The following is a 23,527-nucleotide window of genomic DNA, read 5'->3' on the forward strand; positions in this document are numbered from 1 at the left end:
AGCCATATATAGTTTTATTTTCCTCTAAAACAAAACACTATCATAAACTTTCCACATAAAATGTGGTTCACCAAAACAACACTGAAAAACATCTACACCTGGGCGTGGTGACTCATGCCTGTAATCCCAGCACTTTGGGAGGCCAAGGGAGGCAGATCACCTGCAGTCAGGAGTTCGAGACCAGCCTGGCCAACACAGTGAAACACCATCTCTACTAAAAACACAGAAATTAGCTGGGCGTGGTGGCTCATGCTTATAATCCCAGCTACTCAAAGGCTGAGGCACGAGAATCATTTGAACCCAGGAGGCAGAGGTTGCAGTGAGCTGAGATTGTGCCACTGCACTCCAGCCTAGACAACAAAGGGAGACTCCATCTCAAAAAAAAAGAAAAGAAAAACTTCTATGATTTTTCTCTCATTTGTTTTCTCTATTTTTTTCTCATTTGTTTTCTCTATTGTTGCTAGTATTAAAATATAAAATGCTGCCTTTCCCTGCTTGATAAAATATTAATTTTTTTAAATTATCCAAGGGTACAGGATTAAGGACATTTTAATTGTAAGCTGCAGAAACCTTTAGAAGTGGGCTCTAAAAACTTTTGGAATATAACTTTTTTTCTCCAAAACTTATATTAACAATGGTGATGCCTTTACATTTCACATGACATTCTACAAGCAAAATATACTTTGTTAGACTCAGTTCTAACATTATCTCATCCATCCTGGCTGGACTTGCTTTGCCATGCAGTCCCCACTTCAGGACTCGCCCTGAGCCTGCGTCTTTCACACACTTGCCACATTTTCACTTCTGCTCACCCTCCCAGGCTCAGCTCTAAAAATAGTAAAAGAATTTTTAGCTGGAAACATGGGCACCCAAAATTAACTACATTTCCCAGTCTTACTTGCAACTGGGTGTGGCCATGGAGTTGTTAGTGAAAATAGTGTGTGCATCCTCTGGGAAATGTCCCCAAAGGGAGGAGGCATTTCTTTTCCCTTTCTTTCCCTCTTTCCTTCTAGTGGAATACAGACATGGTGGCTGGAGCTGGAGCAGCCATCTAGAACCAGCAGTTGAGTTTAGAAAAGGAGGCCATGCCAGCCGGGCGCAGTGGCTCATGCCTGTAATCCCAGCACTTTGGGAGGTTGAGGCGGGGGGATCACATGAGGTCAGGAGTTCAAGACCAGCCTGGTCAACATGGCGAAACCCCGTCTCTACTAAAAATACAAAAATTAGCTGGGTGTGGCATGCACATGTAATCCCAGCTACTTGGGAGACTGAGGCAGGAGAATTGTTTGAACTGGAAGGTGGAGGTTGGAGTGAGCCGAGATTGCACTACTGCATTCCAGCCTGGGCAACAACAGTGAAACTCCATCTCAAAAAAAAAAAAAGTTAAAGTAAAAAAGAAAAGGATGTCCAATGATAGAAGTCTAAATCCCTGACACCTCTGGAGTTCTTTTTTTTTTTTTCTTTTTGAAGTGTCTTGCTCTGTCACTCAGGCTGGAGTGTAATGGCTGGATCATAGTTCACTGCAGCCTCGAACTCCTGGGCTCAAGTGATCCTCCCACCTCAGCCTGCCCATGGGGACTACATGCCACCATACCTGAATAACTTTGTTTATTTTTAGTAGAGACAAGGTCTCACTGTGTTACCCAGGCTGGTCTTGAACTCCTGAGCTGAAGCAATTGCACCTCGGCTTCCCAAAGCATTGGGATTACAGGTGTAAGACATTACGCCTGGCTCCTCTGGACTTCTTTTTTCTTTTCCTTTTTCTTTAAAAAAAAAAAAACAAAAAACAAAAAACTAGGGTCTGGCTGTGTTGCCCAGGCTGGAGTGCAGTGGGGTGATCTCAGCTCACTGCAATCTCTGCCTCCTGGGCTCAAGCAATCCTCTCACCTCAGCCTCCCAAGTAGCTGAAACCACAGGTGCCTGCTAGTATGCCCAGCTAATGTTTTGTGTTTTTTGTAGAGACAGGGTTTCACTATGTTGCCCAGCTTGGTCCCAAACTCCTGAGCTCAAGTGATCTGCCTGCCTCGGCCTCCCAAAGTGCTGGGATTACAGACATAAGTCACTACTCCCCCACCCTCCTCTGGACTTCTTGTGAGAGAAATAAACATCTATCTTGTTTAAGCCATTGCGACTTTGAGTTTTCTATCACTCATAGAAAGAGATAACTAATATACTACATGTATATCATTTTGCCATGTATCCTTCAGTCTATCTACAAGTTCTCATTTCTCTTCCACTGATTTATTTGTCTATCACTGGGCCAAACACCTCATGCTTTAATTAATATAACTTTGTGTTAGGTTTTGATATCTAATAGGCAAAGCTCCTCCCTTAGTTCTCTTTCAGAATTGTTTTTGACCGTTCTTAGACTATTACTTCTCCATTTGGATTTTAGTCTGTCTAGTTCCAGAGGGAAAAGTGCGATGGCATTTTTATTACCATCATGTTTCCATTTAACTTGTAGAATAACTTAGAATCAACACCTTTGTGAAACTGAATGTTCCTATACATGAGCATGGTATAGTTCCATATTGATGTTTTTGTGTACTACAATAATATTTTGTACTTTACTCCATAAATGTCTACGTATCCTGTGTCAGATTTATAGACCTAATGTTCTTGTAAATGGTGCATTTTATTTTATTTCATTACCTGATGGGTTATTGGTGATATACAAGATTTTTTGCATTTTGGGCTTGTATTCAACAACCCTACTGAACTCTTCACTGAACTCTTATAAGTTCCTAAAAGTATGTCTGTAAAGCCTCTTGAATTTTCTTTCTTTTTTTTTTTTTTTTTGAGACAGGGTCTTGCTTTGTCACCCAGGCTGGAGTGAAGTGGCATAATCACAGCTCACTGTAGCTTCAAACTCCTGGGCTTAAGCAATCCTCCCACCTTAGCCTCCCAAGTAGCTGGGACTATAGGCATGAGCCACCATGCCTGGCTAATTATTTGTATTTTTAGTAGAGACAGGGTTTCACCATATTGCCCAGGCTGGTCTCAAACTCCTGAGCTCAAGCGATCTGCCTGCTTCGGCTTCTCAAAGTGCTAGGATTACAGGCGTGAGCCACCACGCATGGCTCTCTTGAATTTTCTATTAATTTGTTTCCATAAAGCAACCACAGGGAAATGAAAAAAGTAAAAGTGAATTGCCTTGAGTGTGACTAGCACTAAGAGTCTCAAAACAGAAGAGTAGTATCAGTAAGAAGTCCAGGTGCCAGTCGTAAAGCCTCATCAATAACACAGCAACAGGACTAACAAGGCAACTTTGGAATACTGAGCAAGGATATAAAATAGCTCACCTCAGGGGGAAAGGCTAGCACTGGAACCAGAAGTCAGGCCATGAAAGACAAGAGCTGTGGTGGAAGGAGGGAGGGAAGGGGAGAGTCTGGAAAGATTCAAGCACCAGAGGCAGTAGCTCAACCAGACAACAACGTCACTCCCATGGAGGTCATTTATGGCAGATCAATTTGTCAGTCTCCAAAATGGAGTTTGTTCAATCTAAAAAGCTTAAGAGCAAAAGTTTCTTTATTTTGGTTGAGACACTGGCCTCCCCCTCCCAATACTGGAGGTAATACCATTACAAAGGAGAAAAGAGTAAAGTGGAAGAGAAAAGATCTGGATCCTCACCTCATCAAGGAAGGACCCCTGAAAGCCAATTCATCCTGAAACCTTTGACTTCTCATAAACAGTGAAAAGTGAAGATAATTCTCTTGAGCTGCAGTGTCTCTCCAGGGACCGTAGTTAATACATTCTTTACAATTCCCATCACCACTTCTGGATTCTTTGGTGTTTTGTTTTGTTTTGTTTTCTAATCTTTGTTACATGTTTATATGGGTTTTCAGAAATGACTCAAAATTTTAGAGTGTGACCCCTCTTCATTCCAGATGTCTATCTAAGGACCCCTGGGATAACATTAAAATAAAAATTTTCCTCAATAAGACACTTAGTTTTTTGTGTATGAAGGTCTAAAGCAGAAATGAAGAATAGCAATTGGGGCTGAAAGTCCATAAGGTGACAGATACTTGAGTTCATCTACATTTTACATTCTGAATACAGGAAAAGCCTGCTGCAGATGGTCATCATCCTGCTAGTGTCCATAGAACTCAGTCAGAATACTGTCCAGGTTCCCTAGCAGCTGCCATTCTGCACCAGCCTGCCACCTAGTGGTCAAGGAAGTTGATGCAACATATTATTGGAGATACCACATGAACCCCACATAGCCTCATTCTTTTCTCGTGTCTCAGAGTTAATGATTACTGGGTAAAATCAAGGGAAAGAGAACATATATTTCTGTTACAAGCCAGCAGCAGTGGCTTGCACCTGTAATCCCAACACTCTGGTAAGCTGAGACGGGAGGATCGCTTGAGGCCAGGAACTCAAGACCAGCCTGATCAATATAGCAAGACCCCATCTCTATACATTTAAAATTTAAAAATTATATATATATAAATTTTACATGTGTATACATGTATATACATATATGCATATATATACACCAACCTGGCCAACATGGTGAAACCTTGTCTCTATAAAAAATACAAAAATTAGTTGGGCGAGCTGATGCACACTTGTAATCTCAGCTACTTGGAAGGCTGAGAGAGGAGAATTGCTTGAGTCCAGGAGATTGAGTTTGTAGTGAGCCAAGATCACACCACTGCACTACAGCCTGGGTGACAGAGTGAGACTCCATTTCAAAATTAAAAAAAAAAAAAGATATGTCTGTAACAATGTTTCTTAGTCCATTCAGGCTGCTGTAACAAAATAGACATAAACACAGAAATTTATTTCTTACAGTTCTGGAGGCTGGGAAGTCCAAGATCAAGGTGCTGGTGGATTCAGTGTCTGGTAAGGACCCTTTTCCTTGTTCATAGATAATACTTTCTTGCTGTGTCTTCACATGGTAGAAGGGGCAAGGCAGTTCTCGTGGGGCCTCTTTTATGAGGGCACTAATCTCATTCATGAGGACTCTGCCCTCATGACCTAATCACCTCCCAAAGGCTCCACCTCCTAATACCACCACATTGGTGATTAGGTTTCAACATACAAATTTGGGGTAGTGGGTGGAGGAACATAAACATTCATACTAGAGCACAGTGTGACAATGGTAATACAGTTATTGATAAAACTAAGAAAAGATGCTCCTAATTGTAAAAAAAATAAAATAAAATAAATGTAATTTTTTTTTCAGACAGAGTCTTGCTCTGTTGCCCAGGCTGGAGAGCAGTGGCACAATCTCAGATCACTGCAACCTCCGCCTCCCAGGTTCAAGCTATTCTCCTGCGTCAGCCTCCCTACTAGCTGGGATTACAGGTGTGCACCATCACACCTGGCTAATTTTTGTATTTTGAGTAGAGACGGGGTTTCACCATGTTGGCCAGGCTGGTCTCGAACCCTTGACCTCAGGTGATCTGCCTGCCTTGGCCTCTCAAAGTGCTGAAATTACAGGCATAAGCCACCACGCCCAGCCAAAAAGTAATTCTTTTATTTTTTTCTTGAGACAGGGTCTCGCTCTGTTGCCCAGGTTGGAATGCAGCAGCATCATCTTGGCTCACTGCAACCTTGACCTTCAAGGTTTAAGTGATTCTCCCACCTCAGCCTTCCGAGTAGCTGGGATTACAGGTGAGCACTACCATGCCTGGCTAGTTTTTGTTTTATTTATTTATTTATTTATTTATTTATTTATTTATTTATTTGAAATGGAGTCTCACTCTGTCACCCAGGCTGGAGTGCAGTGGCGCAACCTTGACTCACTGTAGCCTCGCCTCCTGGGTTCAAGCTACTCTCCTGCCTCAGCCTCTGGAGTAATTGGGATTACAGGCATGTGCCACCATGCCTGGCTAATTTTTTTTTCTTTTTTTTTTTTTAATGGAGTCTTGCTCTGTCACCCAGGCTGGAGTGCAGTGGTGCAACCTTTAGTAGCTGGGATTACAGGCATATGCCATTATGCCCAGATTTTTGTATTTTTAGTAGAGGCGGGGTTTCACCATATTGGTCAGGCTGGTCTCGAACTCCTGACATTGTGATCTGCCTGCCTCGGCCTCCCAAAGTGCTGGGATTACAGGCATGAGTCACCGCCATGCCACCAGGCCTAATTTTTTGTATTTTTAGCAGAGGCAGGGTTTCACCATGTTGACCAGGCTGGTCTTGAACTCCTGACCTCAAGTGGCTCATGTCTATAATCCCAGCACTTTGGGAGGCCAAGGTCGGTGGATCATTTGAGGTCAGGAGTTTGAGACCAGCCTGGCCAACGTGGTGAAACCCTGTGGGAGGCTGCAGTATGCCAAGATCATGCCATTGCACTCCAGCCTAGGAGACAGAGAGAGCCTCTATCTCAAAAAAAAAAAAAAGAAAGAAAGAAAGAGTCACTACTTGGTAGACCTTGACTAGCTTTAGCTCTTTATTGGCCAGACATTTTTTTTTCAATCCCTTCAGTTGACATAAATCAAATTATACAAAAACTGTCACCCCAGGCCAGGGGTGATGGCTCACGCCTGTATCCCAGCACTTTGGGAGACTGAGACAGGCAGATCACCTGAGGTCAGGAATTGGAGACCAGCTGGCCAACATGGTGAAACCCCAATTCAACTTAAAATACAAAACTTAGCCGGTTGTGATAGCAAACACCTGTAATCCCAGATGCTCAGGAGGCTGAAGCAGAACAATTGCTTGAACCCAGGAAGCGGAGGTTGCAGTGAGAGATGATGCCACTGCACTCCAGCCTGGGCGACAGAACAAGACTTTGTCTCAAAAAAAAAGAAAAAAAAAAAAAGAAAAAGAAAATAAATGGTTATCAAACAATGAAACAATATGAAGGAACCTTAAATGCTTATTGTTAATGAAAGAAGCCAATCTGAAAAGACTACATATATATGATTCCGACCATTCTGGCAAAGCTTAGTCGGCCAACATTATTTTGATAGTTTCAAGTATGTCTCAGAGTGAGTGTTTTCGTTGTTGACATTTTCTGATTATTTAGGCATAGGAATGAGTGAATTAAATGTTATGACACTGGTTTAAGGAAATTAATGCTATCATAACTTTATAAAGCTTAGAAGGGATGGACTTCCTTTTTTTCCGCCCAGGCTGGATTGCAGTGGCACAATCTGGACTCATGCAACTTCTGCCTCTAGGGCTCAAACCATCATCCCACCTCAGCCTCCCGAGTAGCTGCAACTATAGGCGTGCACCCTGGCTAATTTTTTGTATTTTTAGTACAGACAGGGTTTCACCATGTTGCCCAGGCTTGAAAGGACTTTCAATGATAGCTTCAGTTCTATCTCAGAGTCATTGTTTCTCATTGGTTTATTTCTGATTACTTAGGCATGGGAACGTATACATTGAATGCTATGATAAAGTTTTCAGGAAATTATCCTACCTTTGGATTTGATGGTCAATACAACACAAGGCTTCAAAAGGAATTCCAATTATTACTTAGTTAAAACCCAGTCATCTCCACCCTGTCCCTCTTCATTGTTGTGCAACAGGTGGTGATTTGGAAACCTAGACAATATTCTAATTCCATTTCTTATACCCTACTGTCATGAGGAAACAGATCAGCACAATCCTTTAAAAACGGTATATTCCTTAAAGAACCTTTCATTATGAAAAATTTCAAATCTACACCAGGCAAAGAATAAGATAATCAACTACTATAGATTATTTTGCCAAATTTGTTCCATCTATCTCCCATTCTACCGTCTTTACCTCCCTGTGCATGAGGAATACATAAATGATCTACTGGAACTCAGCATGGAAAAAGCATGGGATTTGGAGGAAGCCTGACACACATTCTAACTCCTGTGCTTAAGCACAGGATGTTATCTCTGATGTCAGATTTTCTCAACTATATAATGAGTATAAAGATACCAAACATGGCTGGGTGCCATGGCTCACACCTGTAATTTCAGTATTTGGGAGGCTGAGGCTGGCAGATCTCTTGAGCCCACGAGTTCAAGACCACCCTGGACAACATAGCGAGACCCCATCTCTACTTCAGTTAAATTTTTTTTTGGGGGGGGTGCCCAGGCACAATGGCTCACGCCTGTAATCCCAGCACTTTGGGAGGCTGAGGCGGGCAGATCACAAGGTCAGGAGTTTGAGACCAGCCTGATCAACATGGAGAGGCCCCGTCTCTACTAAAAATACAAAAATGAGCCAGGCTTGGTGGTGCATGCCTGTAATCCCAGCTACTCAGGAAACTAAGGCAGGAGAATCGCTTGAACCCAGGAGGCGGAGGCTGCAGTGAGCCAAGACCACACCGCTGCACTCGAGCCTGTGCAACAGAACGAGATTCTGTCTCAAAGAAAAAGAAAAAGAAATTTAAGATACCAAACACTGGATGCTAGAGAGTTAAATAACATGTGTAACTGCTTACTGTGGTGTCTGACACATACCAGGCACTGAGTATTCATCTTCTTTTGCTTCTTATTTCATTGGACCAAAGCAGTGGCAGGTATATTCTTTTCATGTGAATTTTAGCTTGCAAGCACTGTTGCCAGAGTTATTAAGAAGTTAATAACTGTATTAGTCCATTTTCACACTGCTGATAAAGACATACCTGAGACTGGGCAGTTTACAAAAGGAAGAGGTTTATTGACCTAACAGTTCCACGTGGCTGGGGAAGCCTCATAATCATGGCAGAAGGTGAAAGGCACGTCTCACATGGCAGCAGGCAAGAGAAGAGAGCTTGTGCAGGGTACCTCTCGCTTTTAAAACCATCAGATCTCATGAGATTCATTCACTATCACTCGAACAGCACAAGAAAGATCTGCCCCTCATGATTCAATAATCTCTCACCAGGTCCCTCACACAACACATGGGAATTATGGGAGCTACAAGATGAGATTTGGATGGGAACACAGAGCCAAACCATATCAATAACCTTAGTTTCTGGCTTTACTATGATCATCTCTTCTCCTTCAGGTAAAAGTCCTCCCCACAGTCCACCCATGATTTTTTTCCAGGAAAAACAAAAGCAACCCTGCTGTCCCCATAAAAGGCATTATCATTACCTTATTAACTCACCAAGGCTCTTCTCCACGAAAAGTGTTGTACCGGGTCTGCCTCTCTTGACATCACAATGGCTAAGCTGGCAACCTTGCTACATGAGAGACAATCATGTAATGATAAAGCAACAGAGGTATTAAATTTTTTCAAATAAACACAAATTAATGTGAAAGAGAATGCAAATTTAACAGATTAAATGCCTTTTCTCAATTGTCCTATCCTTCAAAATACTTTTAGAACTTTTGTTCTAGAACTGTCTTAACTAATTTTTAGATCTCTCTCCTTCACACATCTCATTATTTTATACTCACAAGTTAAAACTGAGACCTAGTTGAAGTGCATCCCTTTATTGTTATTTTTTATTTTTAGATACCAGGTCCCACTGTGTTGCCCCAACTGGCAGGCTGGCACAATCTTGGCTCACTGCAGCATTGAAGTCCTGGCCTCATGGAATTGTCTCACCTCAGCCTTGTGCTTTCCTTTATATGTAAGGATGTCACCACACAGCATGCTTAATTATCTACTTATTGCTGTTGGCTTTTATTTGGGGTTTAGGGAGTAGATCAATCAATCACATTCTGTAGATTAAGTTTTGGTTTTCTGTTGTTGGGTATTTGTTCTTTGGGGTCTTTGTGTTTGTTTATTTCCACACAGAAGCCTATCAATAGGGATTGGAGTCATTTCACCAACTGATATAACCAATTCTGATGGAATTTTTTTTAAATAGACAGGATTGAACTATTCTGATTCATTAGCATTATAACTACTGACTTACAAGGTTACAATTTTTATTCATGAGGAATTCAATTAAATAGATAAACTATTGCTCTGCTCTGGATACTTGCCAGTGAAGTATTAAATCTTTTCATTAAAAAAATAAATAAAGATAAACTAAGCATGACTACATTTCTCGTTTTACTGAAATTACTGAATGGAAAAACCAGTATAAATGTGCCCTATTAAAAGAACACCTAAAAAATGAAAATCCAGCTATTTCTTTTCAAAAGAATTAATCACAGCTTCTCTATACATCATAAACTCTACTGTGTCATCTTAAATATTATTGAATTTATATAAAACTCAAAGAATATATTTATCAGAAAAGAGCTATAATTGTATTAATTGGTAGGTTGTGATGATGTTTTAACATGAAATATCAAAATCCATTGATTTATGGACTGGCTTCAGCAGAGAAAGACCTTTACCAATAGGCCAGGCTAGAGATCCCAGTAGCCTCTCAAATGTTTTCTATGTCCTGAGTGATACTCGGTGCTTAAAGAATAAATAAATAAATAAATAGTTTCTTATGATGTGCACATTCATTCCCCCTTCTCCTAGAGGAGTAACTTCAGGGTTGTGTATATTCTCCCAATCTCGCAGTCATCAGACTGCCATAAACCACCATCCCATTTCCTTAGGGCAGTGCACTAAAAAAAAAACAGGACTCTAAAACTCCTAGAAAAAAACATAGAAATACAGAATCTTGGCAATGATTTCTTGGATATGACACCAAATGCACAGACAACAAAGCCAAAAGCAAAACTAAACAAGTAGGACTACATCAAACTAAAAAGCTCCTACATAGCAAAGGAAACAACAGAGAGAAAGGACAACCTACTAAACGGGAAAAAATATTTGCAAACTATACATTTGACAAACGGTTAATACCAAAAATATGTAAGTAGCAAAAAAAAACCTAAATAATCCTATTAAAAAGTAGGCAAGGGACTTGAATAGGCATTTCTCAAAAGAAGACATATAAATGGCCAACAGATATTTGAAAACATGCTCAACATCACTAATCATCAGAGAAATGCAAATCAAAACCACAACAAGATATTATCTGACACCTGTTAGGGTGGCTATTATCAAAGAAACAAAAGGTAACAAATGTTGGCAAGGCTGTGGAGAAAAGGGAACCCTTGTATGCTTAGGGTAGTAATGTAAAATCATGCAGCCACTACGGAAAACAGTTTAGAGGCTCCTCACAAAATTAAAAATAGAACTACCATATGATCCAGCAATCCCATTTCTGCGTATATATCTAAAAGAATTGAAATCAGTATCTTGAAGAGATACTTGCACTCCTCATATTCATTGTAGCATTACTCACAATAGCCAAGACATGGAAACAACTCGAGTTTTCATCTACAGATGAATGGGTAAAGAAAATCTGGTATGTTCATACTATGGAATATTACTCAGCTTTTAAAAAGACGGCAATACTGTCATTTGTGACAACATGAAATGAACCTGGAAAACATTATGTTTAGTGAAATGAGCCAGACACAGAAGTTCAAATACTGCATGATTCCACTTGTATGAGGTATTTAAAATAGTCAAACATATAGAAGCAAAAAATAGAATGAACTTGCCAGGGTTAGAGGGGGAGGAAATAGGGAGTTTTTGTTTAGTATCTACAAAACTTCAGTTATGCAATGTGAATAAATTCTAGAGATCTGCTGTACAACACAGTGCCTACAGTTAGTAATACTGTACTGTGCACTTAAAAAGTTAAGAGGGTAGATCTCATGTTAGGTGTTCTCACAACAACCAGAAGAAACCAAAAAGGCATACGGAAACTTTTGAAGGTGCTGTATGTGTCTACTTCAATTGTGGTGATGGTTTCAGAGATGTGGGTATATGTCTAGACTCATCAAATTGTCTACATTAAATAGTGCAATTTTCATATATCAATTATACTTCATTATAGCAGCTTTTTAGTTCCACTGATTCTGAGACTTTTCCCTGTTATAAAACAACAGCAATTAGTTTCTGAGCCCCTGTGTATTTCCTTGGTCAGAAAATATGAATATATGATGTGTGAAAAGATTTTGGACCAAAAAGGATTAACAGGGAAGGCTGACTCAACAGCCCGCTTTGGCATCACATATTACTTAAAAGAATAGATTTGAACCTTAATCTTTTAATCTGCCTGAGTCTTGCAATTTTTACTTGCTTTGCATGCACTTTTAGCTCATATCTAAAGGTCATTCTGTTCCTTGTGTGATTCTACCAGCTGATTTTCTATCTGCTCCACTAATATTTTACAATACCTGCAAACTTTGATTTATTTCAAATTCTCTGGAGTCAAAAAGATAAAACTGGTCGGGTGTGGTGGCTCACACCTGTAATCCCAGCACTTTGGGAGGCCAAGGCAGGTGGATCATGAGGTCAGGAGTTCAAGACCAGCTTGACCAAGATGGTGAAACCCCGCCTCTACTAAAAATACAAAAATTAGCTGGGTGTGGTGGCAGGCACCTGTAATCCCAGCTACTCAGGAGGCTGAGGCAGGAGAATCGCTTGAACCCAGGGGGTGGGGATTGCAGTGAGCTGAGATCATACCACTGCACTCCAGCCTGGGCAACAGAGTGAGACTCTATCTCAAAAAAAAAAAAAAAAAAAAAAAAAAAAAAAAACTGTGACAAGTCTTTTTACATTGTTCAATGTGTTTAAATTTGAAAGATTGCTCTCTTCCAAGATTTTCACAGATGTAACATTACTAATGTGTGTGTGTGTGTGTGTGTATATATACAATGTGTTTATATATATTTTTTATATATAAATATATATGTGTGTTTATATATATGTGTGTGTTTATATATATATATATTTACAGTGGCTGTGTTTTCAGCTCCCCTAAAGCAAGTAACTGAAATTGACAAAGAAAATGCCACATAATTTGTAATCAGCAATTGACCACATATTATATAGTTATCATTGAAATGACTTCCAAGACTAACTGAAATTGTGCTCCAAGTTTTAAGATGCAAAAATAACATACAACATGTACAAAATTAAGACAATTATGAAGAAGCACCACCTAGAATTTGAATACTATGAAAGGCAATAAATCTGAATTGTAACAGTGGCTGTCACTAACCTCAGACAACTCATTCAGTTGCCATCTGTTAGTTTTCCTCTTTAAAATGGTTATAATCATACTCATATCTCTGTGGGTATGTCACAAGAACTACCCAATTGTTAAGTTGAAAAGCACTGAGGAAATCCAAATTCTGCTATAAAAACAATGAGTGCATGCCATAAGATAAACAGAAAACTACGCAAAAATGCCTCTCCTATTTTGATTATATTTTGAACACTATCTGAGGACATCCGACAGTACAGCTGCCTAGAGGAAATAGGATATGGGAAAGTATGTCCAGATTCCATTATTGAAACCCTTTGCTAAAAATATTAATCCCTCTTCTTCTGGACTACATTAATCATATGGCACTTGCTTAATAGAAAATAGATATAAAAATATGTCCTCTGACTTCCATAACTGTTAGGAAAATACTTTATATTTCACTTGCACAGTTTTAAGAAATATTTCCTTCAAGGTGCCTTTCACTTATATGCTCCTTGAAAGCAGAAACCATACTTATACATTTTGTATATCTATCTGCTCCACTGATAGTGTATACTCCCATAGCAACCAGGACAGTGCCTTACAGATAATATGGAGCTCCATAAATACTTGTCTCTGCTTAAAGCAGGAAATGAAAAATAAGTCAAGGTTCCTGCTCTCAAGGAATGACTCACATACTATTCAACTGCCTTAGATAACTTTAACACAGTATGCTATAACAATGGTGTGTACAATATACATAAGAGCACAGAGTAAGAGAGAGATTATCAAGGAATCATTAAATAAAAAGTTATCCTTTAGCCTCAAAGGACAAATAAGAACTTACCATACACAAAAGAAGCAAACAGGTGGAGGAAACAACACAAGGAAAACAGGGTATGTATGAAGTTCCATGAATAGAACAACGTGCGCAGCACAGAACAGGTGGCCGCAGTTGTGGAAGATGGGACTGGAAATGTCAGCTGTGGCCAGTTTGTAAAGGCCTTGTGATCTATACCAAAGAATTTTGATTTTATCCTCCAGACAGTGATCTCCAAAGTGGGGTGCACTCACCCAAGAGCATGTGCAAATGATCCAGAAAAAAAATCAGAACATTTATGTATTTTCTCGTCCTTTTTAATTATTTAGATGAGCTTTTCATTACTATATAATGGTTATACATATTTTGGGGATACATATGATATTCTGATACCTGTATACAATGTGTAATGATCAAATCAGTGTAATTGGAATATCCATCACCTCAAACATTTATCTCTTCTTTGTGTGAGGATCATTCCAATTCTCTTCCAGCTATTGTGAAATATATAATAAATTGTTGTTAACTATAGTCTCCTTACTATACTATTGAATACTAGAATTTATTGCTTCTATCTAACTGTATTTTTGTGCCTATTAACCAACTTCTCTTCATCCCCTCTTCTCCCTACCCTTCCCAACCTCTGGTAACCACTATTCAATTCTCTGCCTCCATGAGATCCACTTTTTTAGCTCTCATATATGAATAAGAACATACGAATTTGTCTTTCTGTGCCTGGCTTATTTGACTTAACATAATGACCTTCAGTACCATCCATGTATAATAAAATGACAGGATTTATTCTTCTCTACAGCTGAATAATATTCCATCGTATATACATACCACATTTTCTTTATCCATTCATCTGTTGATGGACACAGGTTGATTTCATATCTTGGCTACTGAGACTAGAGCTGAGCTATGATAAACATGGGAGTGGAGATACCTCTCCAATATACTGATTTCCTCTCTTTAAATATATACCTAGCAATGGGACTGCCAGATCATATGATAGTTCTGTTTTTAGTTATTTGAGGAACTTACAAACTGTTTTCCATAATGGCTGTACTACTTTACACTCCCACCAACAGTGTACAAGCATTCCTCTTTCTTCCCTGCATCATCACCAGAATTTGTCATTTTTTTGTATTTTTGTAATAGCCATTTTAAGTAGTGTGAGATGATATCTTATTGTGGTATTGGTATGCATTTCCCTAACAATTAGTGATACTGAGCATTTTTTAATATACCTGCTGGTCACTTGTATGTGTTCTTTTTGAGAAATGTCTATTCAGGTCTTTTGCCTATTTTTAAATTGGATTATTTGTGGGTTTTGCCATTGAGTTGTTTGAGTTCCTTATATATTATGATTATCAATAGTCTGCAATTCATCCTTTTTAATTTTAAGTGTTTGTTGAGTGTTTATAGTGTGTGTGTACTTTACAGAAAAATATATACATATTGGGTATGTTGTGGCTCAGAAAAAGATACCCCAAAGTATGGCACTTCGGCATGCTGAGTACTTTGAACTAAAGGAGATTGGGAAGCCTCAGAAGCAATCTCGGAAACAAGGTCTCTCTGACCTTCTCCTGCCCTCCTGTCTCCCGGTCCTCTTTCTTCTTCAAACTGAGTGATAGAAACCGGGATTCTTCTTCTCCAAGGCAGGTCATAGAAACTAGAACCCCTTTCCCCCAAAGCAAGTGATAAAACCTAGAAAGGTCACTTGTGCTTTCTCCCTTGAAGGCCTTCATTCCAAAGTCACCCTGTCCGATATCTAGGAGGAAAGAATGCTACACAGAGACTAAGATTTTGAACTGACAAGCTTTGCTGGGTTTCCCCACGCTCAGTCTGTTGCCACTAGATCATACTCTTTTATTCAATCACATTTCTACACAGCTCTCCATTCTTCACTGAACCCAAGCACAAAAAGAGAGAGTTTGCCCTGGGTCTTTGAAGCTTCATTTCTGAAGCTCCCATATCACATAAAACTTTGATTAAATTTGTTATCTGTTATCTGATCTTGTTAACCTTTTGTTATACGAGTGTCAGCCATGCCCCATACAATGCGTGAGGAAAGATATCTTGTCCTGCCCTTATCAGTGCATATTCAAAATGTTTAGTGATGGGATGCACAATCAAAAATGTGAATATCTAAGCAAAAAGCTACTATTGAAAAGTTTTTAAAAGGGGTAACAGGCCGAGCATCATGGCTCATGACTGTAATCCCAGCAATTTGGGAGACCAAGGCAGGCGGATTGCTTGAGCCAGAATAGTTGAAATTACAGACACCCACCACCATGTTCGGCTAATTTTTGTATTTTCAATAGAGATAGAGTTTCATCATGTTGGCCAGGCTGGTCTCGAACTCCTGACCTCAGGTGATCTGCCCATCTCAGCCTCCCAAAGTGCTGAGATTACAGGTGTGAGCCACCACGCCCGACCAGTTTTTTCTTTTACGTTTTTGTTTGTTTGTTTTATAGAGATGGGGGTCTTGCTTTGTTGTCCAGGCTGGTCTTGAACTCTTGGGCTCAAGCAATCCTCCCACCTCTGCCTCCCAAAGTGCTGGCATTACAGGCATGAGCCACCATGCCTGGCCAATAATCTTTATAATTTATTATAATTTATTTTAGAGGAAAAGCTGGTATTTAAAAAAGAATTTTTTTTTTAATTTTATTTTTGAGACAGAGTTTTGCTCTTGTTGCCCAGGCTGGAGTGCAATGGCATGATCTCGGCTCACAGCAACCTCCGCCTCCTGGGTTCAAGTGATTCTCCTGCCTCAGCCTCCCGAGTAGCTGCGATTACAGGCATGCGCCACCACACTTGGCTAATTTTGTATTTTTAGTAGAGACGGGGTTTATCCATGTTGGTCAGGCTGGTCTTGAACTCCTGACCTCAGGTGATCCACCCACCTTGGCCTCCCAAAGTACTGGGATTACGAGCGTGAGCCACCGCGTCTGGCAAAAAAGGGTTATTTTATAGAACCATACTGTTCACCAAAAAATTCCTTCACCAAGTTTATCAAGTCTAAATTAATGGTTCAGGCTGGGTGCAGTGGCTCAACGCCTGTAATCCCAGTACTTTGGGAGACTAAGGCAGGCAGATCACTTGAGATCGGGAGTTCGAGCCCAGCCTGGCCAACACAGTGAAACTTGTCTTGACTGAAAATACAGAAATTAGCCAGTTGTGGTGGCAGGTACCTGTAATCCCAGTTACTCAGGAGGCTGAGGCAGGAGAATTGCTTGAACCCTGGAGTTGGAGGCTGCAGTGAGCAGTGATTGCATGGCTGCACTCCAGCCTAGACAACACAGTGAGACTCCATCTCAAAAAGTAATTAATTACTAAATTGGTGATTTAAATATCTGCCTCTCCATTTAACTTTTTATTCCGCATATATTCCTACATACTTGAAAATTTCACTAAGGCCAATATGATAAGGCACTGTGAAACACAATGAACACAGTGAAAGGATGAGAATTAGGATCTGCTCAGGTTGCAAAAAATAAATAAGACTTGGTTCCAGCTCCTAGGAAACCTACAGTTATAAAAGGAAACTAAAACATTAAACAATCAACTACCAACTATAAAATTCCATACAGAAAATGATATGTATCCTAAAAGAGATATAATTAAAATCAAACCAGTTGTTCCTAAGATAGGTAAACTCATTTTGCAAAGCAAATTTAACTCTAAAAAATTGCTAATGGCAGCCAAGCACGGTGGCTCACACCTGTAATCCCAACACTTTGAGAGGCCGAGGTGAGCGGATCATCTGAGGTCAGGAGTTCAAGACCAGCCTGGCCAACATGCTGAAACCCTGTCTCTATTAAAAATAACAAAAATTAGCTGGGCAGGTGGCGGGCTCCTGTAATCTCAGCAACTCAGGAGGCTGAGGCAGGAGATTCACTTGAACCCAGGAGAAGGAGGTTGCAGTGAGCCAAGATCACACCATTGCACTCCAGCCTGGGTAACAAGAGAGAAACTCCGTCTCAAAAAAAAAAAAAAAAATACTAATGGCTAACATATATTGAAATACAATAATTACAGTACAATACCCACCAGGTATAGTACTGTAATTTACATGCCTTACCTTATTTAATCATCTAATTCTTACAAAACCCCTATGAAAATGTTTCTATTATCATCTTTATTTAAGAGAAGAAGAAACTGAGAAAAACAGCTAGAGGCTTTTGAACTACATACTCTATCCAAAAGGTGTTCCTTTCCCATCCAAAGACAGGATGGGGGATGGGGGAGACAGAGAGTGTAAGTCCTCACATGGTCTAGAACTATGCTGTCCAATATGGTAGACCCAGACACAATGTGGCTATTGAGCATTTGAAATGTGGCTGGTCCTAATGGAGATGTGCTGCAGATATAAAATATACACTGGGTTTCAAAAATTTAGTACCAGGCCAGGCATGGTGGCTCACGCCTGTAATCCCAACACTTTGGGAGGCCGAGTCGGGCAGATGGCCTGAAGTCAGGACTTCGAGACCAGCCTGGTCAACATAGTGAAACCCCGTCTCTCCTAAAAAAACAAAAATTAGCCAGGTGTGATGGTGGGCAGCTGTAATCCCAGCTACTCAGGAGGCTGAGGCAGGAAAATTGCTTGAACCCAGGAGGTGGAGGTTGCAGTGAGCCAAGATCACGCCATTTCACTCCAGCCTGGGCAACAGAGCGAGACTCCATCTCAAAAAAAAAAAAAAATTACTACCAATAAAAGAGCTTATCTCATTAATCATTTTATATTGATTACATGTTGAACTGATACATTGGGTTAAAAATGCATGTTACACAATTAATTTCCCCACTTTGTTTTGCTTTGTTTTACTTTTTTAATGTGGCTACTAGAAAATTTAAAATTACATCTATGGCTTGCATTATATTTCTACTGAACAGTGCTGGTCTAAAGTGCTGATAAAGGAAAAGTATCAACTAAAGAATAAATACAAGGCCGGGCGCAGTGGCTCATGCCTATAAGTGGGAGGCCAAGGTGGGTAGATCACCTGAGGTCAGGAGTTTGAGACCAGCCTGGCCAACATGGCAAAACCCCATCTCTACTAAAATACAAAATTAGCTGGGCGTGGTGGCACACCCCTGTAGTCCCAGCTACTCGGGAGGCTGAGGCAGGAGAATTGCTTCAACCTGGGAGGTGGAGGTTCCACTGAGCCAAGAATTCTGCCCCTCAAACTGGTGGAGTATAGGTAACTACCCACCCCTTAAGTGAAGGCTGCACATACTGATTTCCTCCCAAAGAGAAAAGGCCGGGGGAAAAGAGTTAACTTCACAGTGAGAACACCTGACAAATACAACATCAGGCATGTGATGAGGCTTAACATCACTAGTGATAATCATCAGTGATAAATACGTTGACAGCACATTCTCTTGACATTACAAGATGAGAATGACCCTTTACCTCTATGATCTTTCCCTCAAAAATCCATAACCCCAGTCCAATTATAAGAAAAACATTCAGGCCGGGGGCGGTGGCTCACGCCTGTAAATCCCAGCACTTTGGGAGGCTGAGGCGGTTGGATCACAAGGTCAGGAGATGGAGACCATCTTGGCTAACATGGTGAAAATCCGTCTCTACTAAAAATACAAAAAAATAGCCAGGAGTGGTGCGCACCTATAGTCCCAGCTACTCGGGAGGCTGAGGCAGGAGAATCGCTTGACCCTGGGAGGCGGAGGTTGCAGTGAGCCGAGATTGTGCCACTGCACTCCAGCCTGGATGACAGAGGGAGAACCCTTCTCAAAAAAAATTCGACAACCCAAATTAAGACACTTTCTACAAAACCTACCACTACTCTACAAAACTGTCAAGGTCAGCAAAAGCAATGAAAGTCAGGAATTGTCAATCTAGAGAAGCCTAAGGAGACATGTAATGTGGCATCCTGGATGAGATCCTGGGACCGAAAAAGGATATTAGGTAAAAATTAAAGAAATTCAAATTAAGTATGAACTTCAGTTAATAATTATCTACACTGGCTCATTAGTTATGATATATGCATGACACTAACGTAAGATCTTAATAGTTCAAACTGAGCAAAGGGTATGGAGAACTTACTGTACTATCTTTGCAATGTTTATGTAAACCTAAAATTTCTAAAATAAAAAATATTTTAAAAAAGAATTCCTCTGGTTTGAAGTCTTTCAGGTCTGTTGCAACCTGTATTCCCTGGCCCAAGTTATCTATAACCTTGGTCACCTGGAAGCTTGTTAGCGATACAGAATCTCAGGCCCATCCCAGATGTACAGGCTTCTCAGAGAAATAACCCCAATTGGGTAGTTTGGGTAATAAAGTTTTGGCTTTCATAATACAGGCTGGCCGACTCCAGACCCAAAACAGATGATGGTGCACATGCCTGGAGACCCAGGACCTATGGGGCAGATCAAGTCTGAGGACACTCTGCTGGAGAAGTCTCCCTTGCTTAGGGAAGAGAAGTGGGGAAGTCGGATTTTTTATTCTAGACAGGCCTTCAATTGATTGAATGAAGCCCACCCAGATTATGGAAGGGAGCCATCTTTACCCAAAGTTCAATGATTTTAATGTTAACCTCATCCAAAGACATCCAGCAAGTTAACACATAAAATTAACCATCACACCAGATCTGCTGAATCTGAATCTACATTTTAAAAGGATTTGCCAGGTAACTCTGCATAATCAAGTTTGAAAATTGGGTTTTTCTACAACCCTTAGAGTGTAAAAATCTACATGGTAATTCAGTAACTCAGAAACAAGGCTTGATTTGCTGCTTTAACTTGTGAACTTTCCTAGCATTTACTGATCTGGAATGCCTACAGAAATCCTCGCCCTCCCTTCTAGGTAAAGGACCCTCCCCTTTGTTCCCACGTGGACCTCACTAAGCTTCTAACCTGGTTTACTGAATTAGTGGCTTGCGGGTCTTCCCTGTCTACACCAAACTCTTCGACATCATCTACATCTTATTTTCTACCTCCACAGAGACAGCCTTTATTAGCGCTCCAGATCTGCCCTGCCAAGGCAAGCTGGGTTTTCCTGGTTTCACTTTCTCAGAGGCTGCAAATGCTAGCACAATCTATCCAAATTCTATTGTGGTGATATAATATGCACATACACATCAGAGGATTCCATAGGTCGAACCATATGAAACTACCTATGTTGATTATTTTTACCTATAAAACCAGCAACATCATAGGACACAACAAATTTCCACTGCTGTTTTTCCACCTCAAAGCTATTTTAGAGCCGGGAGCTGTGGCTCACGCCTGTAATCCCCGCACTTTGGGAGGCCGAGGATGATTGCTTGAGCCCAGGAGTTCGAAACCAAGCCTGGGCAATACAAGGAGACCTCGCCTCTACAAAAATAAAAACAAAATTAGCCATACGTGGTGGCATGCGCCTGTAGTCCCAGCTACTTGGGGGAGCTGAAGAGAATCGCTTGAGTCCAGGAGTTGGAGGTTGCGGTGAGCTGTGATTGCGCCACTGCATTCCAGCTTGGGCAACAGAGCAAGACCCTGTCTGGGGGAAAAAAAAACTATTTTAGGGACAATATGCCGTCACAGTCACGGGGTAGATCGTACAAAGGTTGCTAACAGTATGGCAACTGAGTGCTAACAACTGAATGTCAAATTATGAAATGCACACTACCCACTTCCCTAGTTCGGGCGAAGCCCTCCCCATAATTACGTGCAATTCTAGTCCCCACTGCCCGCCGGCAAGCTCCCACTCATCCTCCCTGCAGGAAAGGCGGCCCCCGCACTTTACAAGGGGGTGCAGGAGCGGGAGACTGTCGTCTGAACACCGGCTACCCGGCAAGCGTAGACCGACGGGACGGGCTTACTTTGCGCCAATCCTGCCAGAACTCCCGGAACTCCTCTTCCCTAGTCCAACCCACGCCAGAGTTGCCCACACCTAAGATGGCGGCGGGGGCGGAGTCGGCGCGGCCGCTTCTGGGAGGGGCCGCGGGGACAAGACGTGGCCGCAGGGCGGTGCCAGCGTCCCCGCCCCGCCCGGTCCGGCCAGCTTGGCCCGGGGGCTTCGCGCTGTCGGGCCGGCGCGCCCTTCTCTGCCAGGTGGCGAGGACACCTGCTCCACGTAGGCGTCATGAGGTCCCCAGTTCGAGACCTGGCCCGGAACGATGGCGAAGAGAGTACGGACCGCACGCCTCTTCTGCCGGGCGCCCCACGGGCCGAAGCCGGTAAGCGGCGGGGTCGTCCAGGGGCTTCGGGTGGGCGGCGCTCCTGGGGGCGGCGGTCTCTGGGCGGCCATGGCCCTGGTACCTGCACCTTGCGCTGGCGGGACCGGAGCTGCTCAGGCGCGAGGGGACATTAGGAGGGGAGCCCGTTCAGAGTCCCTCTCAGTTCCGCCTGCCTCAGTGCGCAGAAGCCCCTCGGGGACCCCGGGGGCCGCGACCGTGATCGCGGAGCCGAGCCGGGGCCTTGGCTGGTGCAGCCCCACGGGGCGGGGGCGGGGAGCGGCTGTGCAGCAGGCGCTGAGCTGATAGTTATTTTGGGTAGTGCTGAGCAAGGGACCCAGTGGAAGAACGAACTGGGAGAGAACCATCAAATGAATGGGCTAAGGTCCGGGCGGAGGACCCCGGTGTAAGAGCAAACTGGAGGAGAAACCTGCAGATCAGTAGGCAGAGGGCTGTCCTTCCCTGTCACCGCTAGGTTTCCGCCACTGCGTATCCGCCAGCATGTGACCTGGTAGCTTTTTAGGCGGGGAGGGAGACAAAATAGGACTGGAGTTAACGTTTGTGAGTATGCAGAGGGCAATTATTGCATAACCCAGCGAATATTTGACGTTGTATAGTAAGAGACTAAAAACTTCGAAAACATTTTTTTAAGTTAGGAAACAGTTCAGTTATCCTCAGGATACCTATAGAGTTCTAAGGTAATTTGCCAGAGGTCTTGGAACAAATCGAAAAGCAGGTACTTCATAAAGCATCTTCCCTGAATTTGAGAAAATTAAAATATTTTGCTATTTGACACTTTTGTAATATAGTTTATTTAAAAGTAACGAAAATTAAAGAACAAATCAGTTTGAATGCATTCTATAGTTTCAAAGATCTGTGTGTGAGAAAGAGTTGCACTGGAAATTTGACTTTGGCTGACCCAGAGTTGTATAGTTTTCTGTATTTTTATTTGTTTTTAATGTTACCAGATGGTGGCAGTAGAGGTGGCAGCATTATAGCTCCATCTGGCAGCTGGGAGCTTATTTTAGTCAACACAAACTGTAAATACCATACCATAGTTAAGTTTTACCTGGCAGTCGGACTTAGTTCCATAAACTGATCATTTTCTGCGGCTTGTAGAGTTCAAATTGTATAATAGTCCTCATAAAATAATATAGAAATACAGAAATAAAAGTTATAATAATTTCCCAGAGACTATTACATTGTTACAATTGAAAAATAGGTATATGTATAATCAAAATTTAGCACAAATGTTAAACATTATTCTCAGGAAAATGCAGATTAAAACCACAACGAGGCACTATACACCCACTAGAACAGCTAAAATCCAAAAGGCTGAGAATACCAAATGTTGGCAGAGATGTGGATAGAAAAGTTATACATCTCGGCCAGGCGCAGTGGCTCACGCCTGTAATCCCTGCACTTTGGGAGGCCGAGGTGGGTGGATCGCAAGGTCAGGCATTCAAGACCAGCTTGGCCAACATAGTGAAACCTCATCTCTACTAAAAATACAAAAAATTAGCTGGGTGTGGTGGTGGGCGCCTGTAATCCCAGCTACTTGGAAGGCTAAGGCAGGAGAATCGCTTGAACCCAGGAGGTGGAAGTTGCAGTGAGCCAAGATCACGCCACTGCACTCCAGCCTGGGCAACAGTGCGAGACTCCATCTCACAA

At 41.7% G+C, this 23,527-nt stretch overlaps 1 protein-coding gene and 1 long non-coding RNA gene across 4 annotated transcripts in view; one reads left to right on the forward strand and one right to left on the reverse strand.

The window, feature by feature from the left end:
* Window positions 1-21,088, reverse strand: part of LOC108529196 (uncharacterized) — a 37,257-nt gene extending 16,169 nt beyond the window's left edge. The window contains exons 1-2 of the long non-coding RNA XR_001885431.1: window positions 21,048-21,088; window positions 9,015-9,103 (exon numbers count right to left, since the gene is read on the reverse strand). This is a non-coding gene — a long non-coding RNA (uncharacterized LOC108529196). The remainder of the gene's footprint in view (window positions 1-9,014; window positions 9,104-21,047) is intronic.
* Window positions 21,089-21,642: 554 nt separating this feature from the next.
* SLC17A5 (solute carrier family 17 member 5) overlaps window positions 21,643-23,527 on the forward strand; it is a 60,806-nt gene continuing 58,921 nt past the window's right edge. For 2 of the 3 annotated variants that reach the window (XM_017871329.1, XM_017871331.1), the window contains exon 1: window positions 21,643-21,859. In XM_017871329.1, coding sequence (XP_017726818.1) covers window positions 21,766-21,859 — 94 coding nt within the window. In that variant the 5' untranslated portion in view covers window positions 21,643-21,765. The remainder of the gene's footprint in view (window positions 21,860-23,527) is intronic. The other variant, XM_017871332.1, reaches the window with a different exon arrangement.

Source organism: Rhinopithecus bieti, unplaced genomic scaffold (assembly GCF_001698545.2).
Source record: "Rhinopithecus bieti isolate Rb0 unplaced genomic scaffold, ASM169854v2 scaffold_4709, whole genome shotgun sequence".
Taxonomy (NCBI): Eukaryota; Metazoa; Chordata; class Mammalia; order Primates; family Cercopithecidae; genus Rhinopithecus; species Rhinopithecus bieti.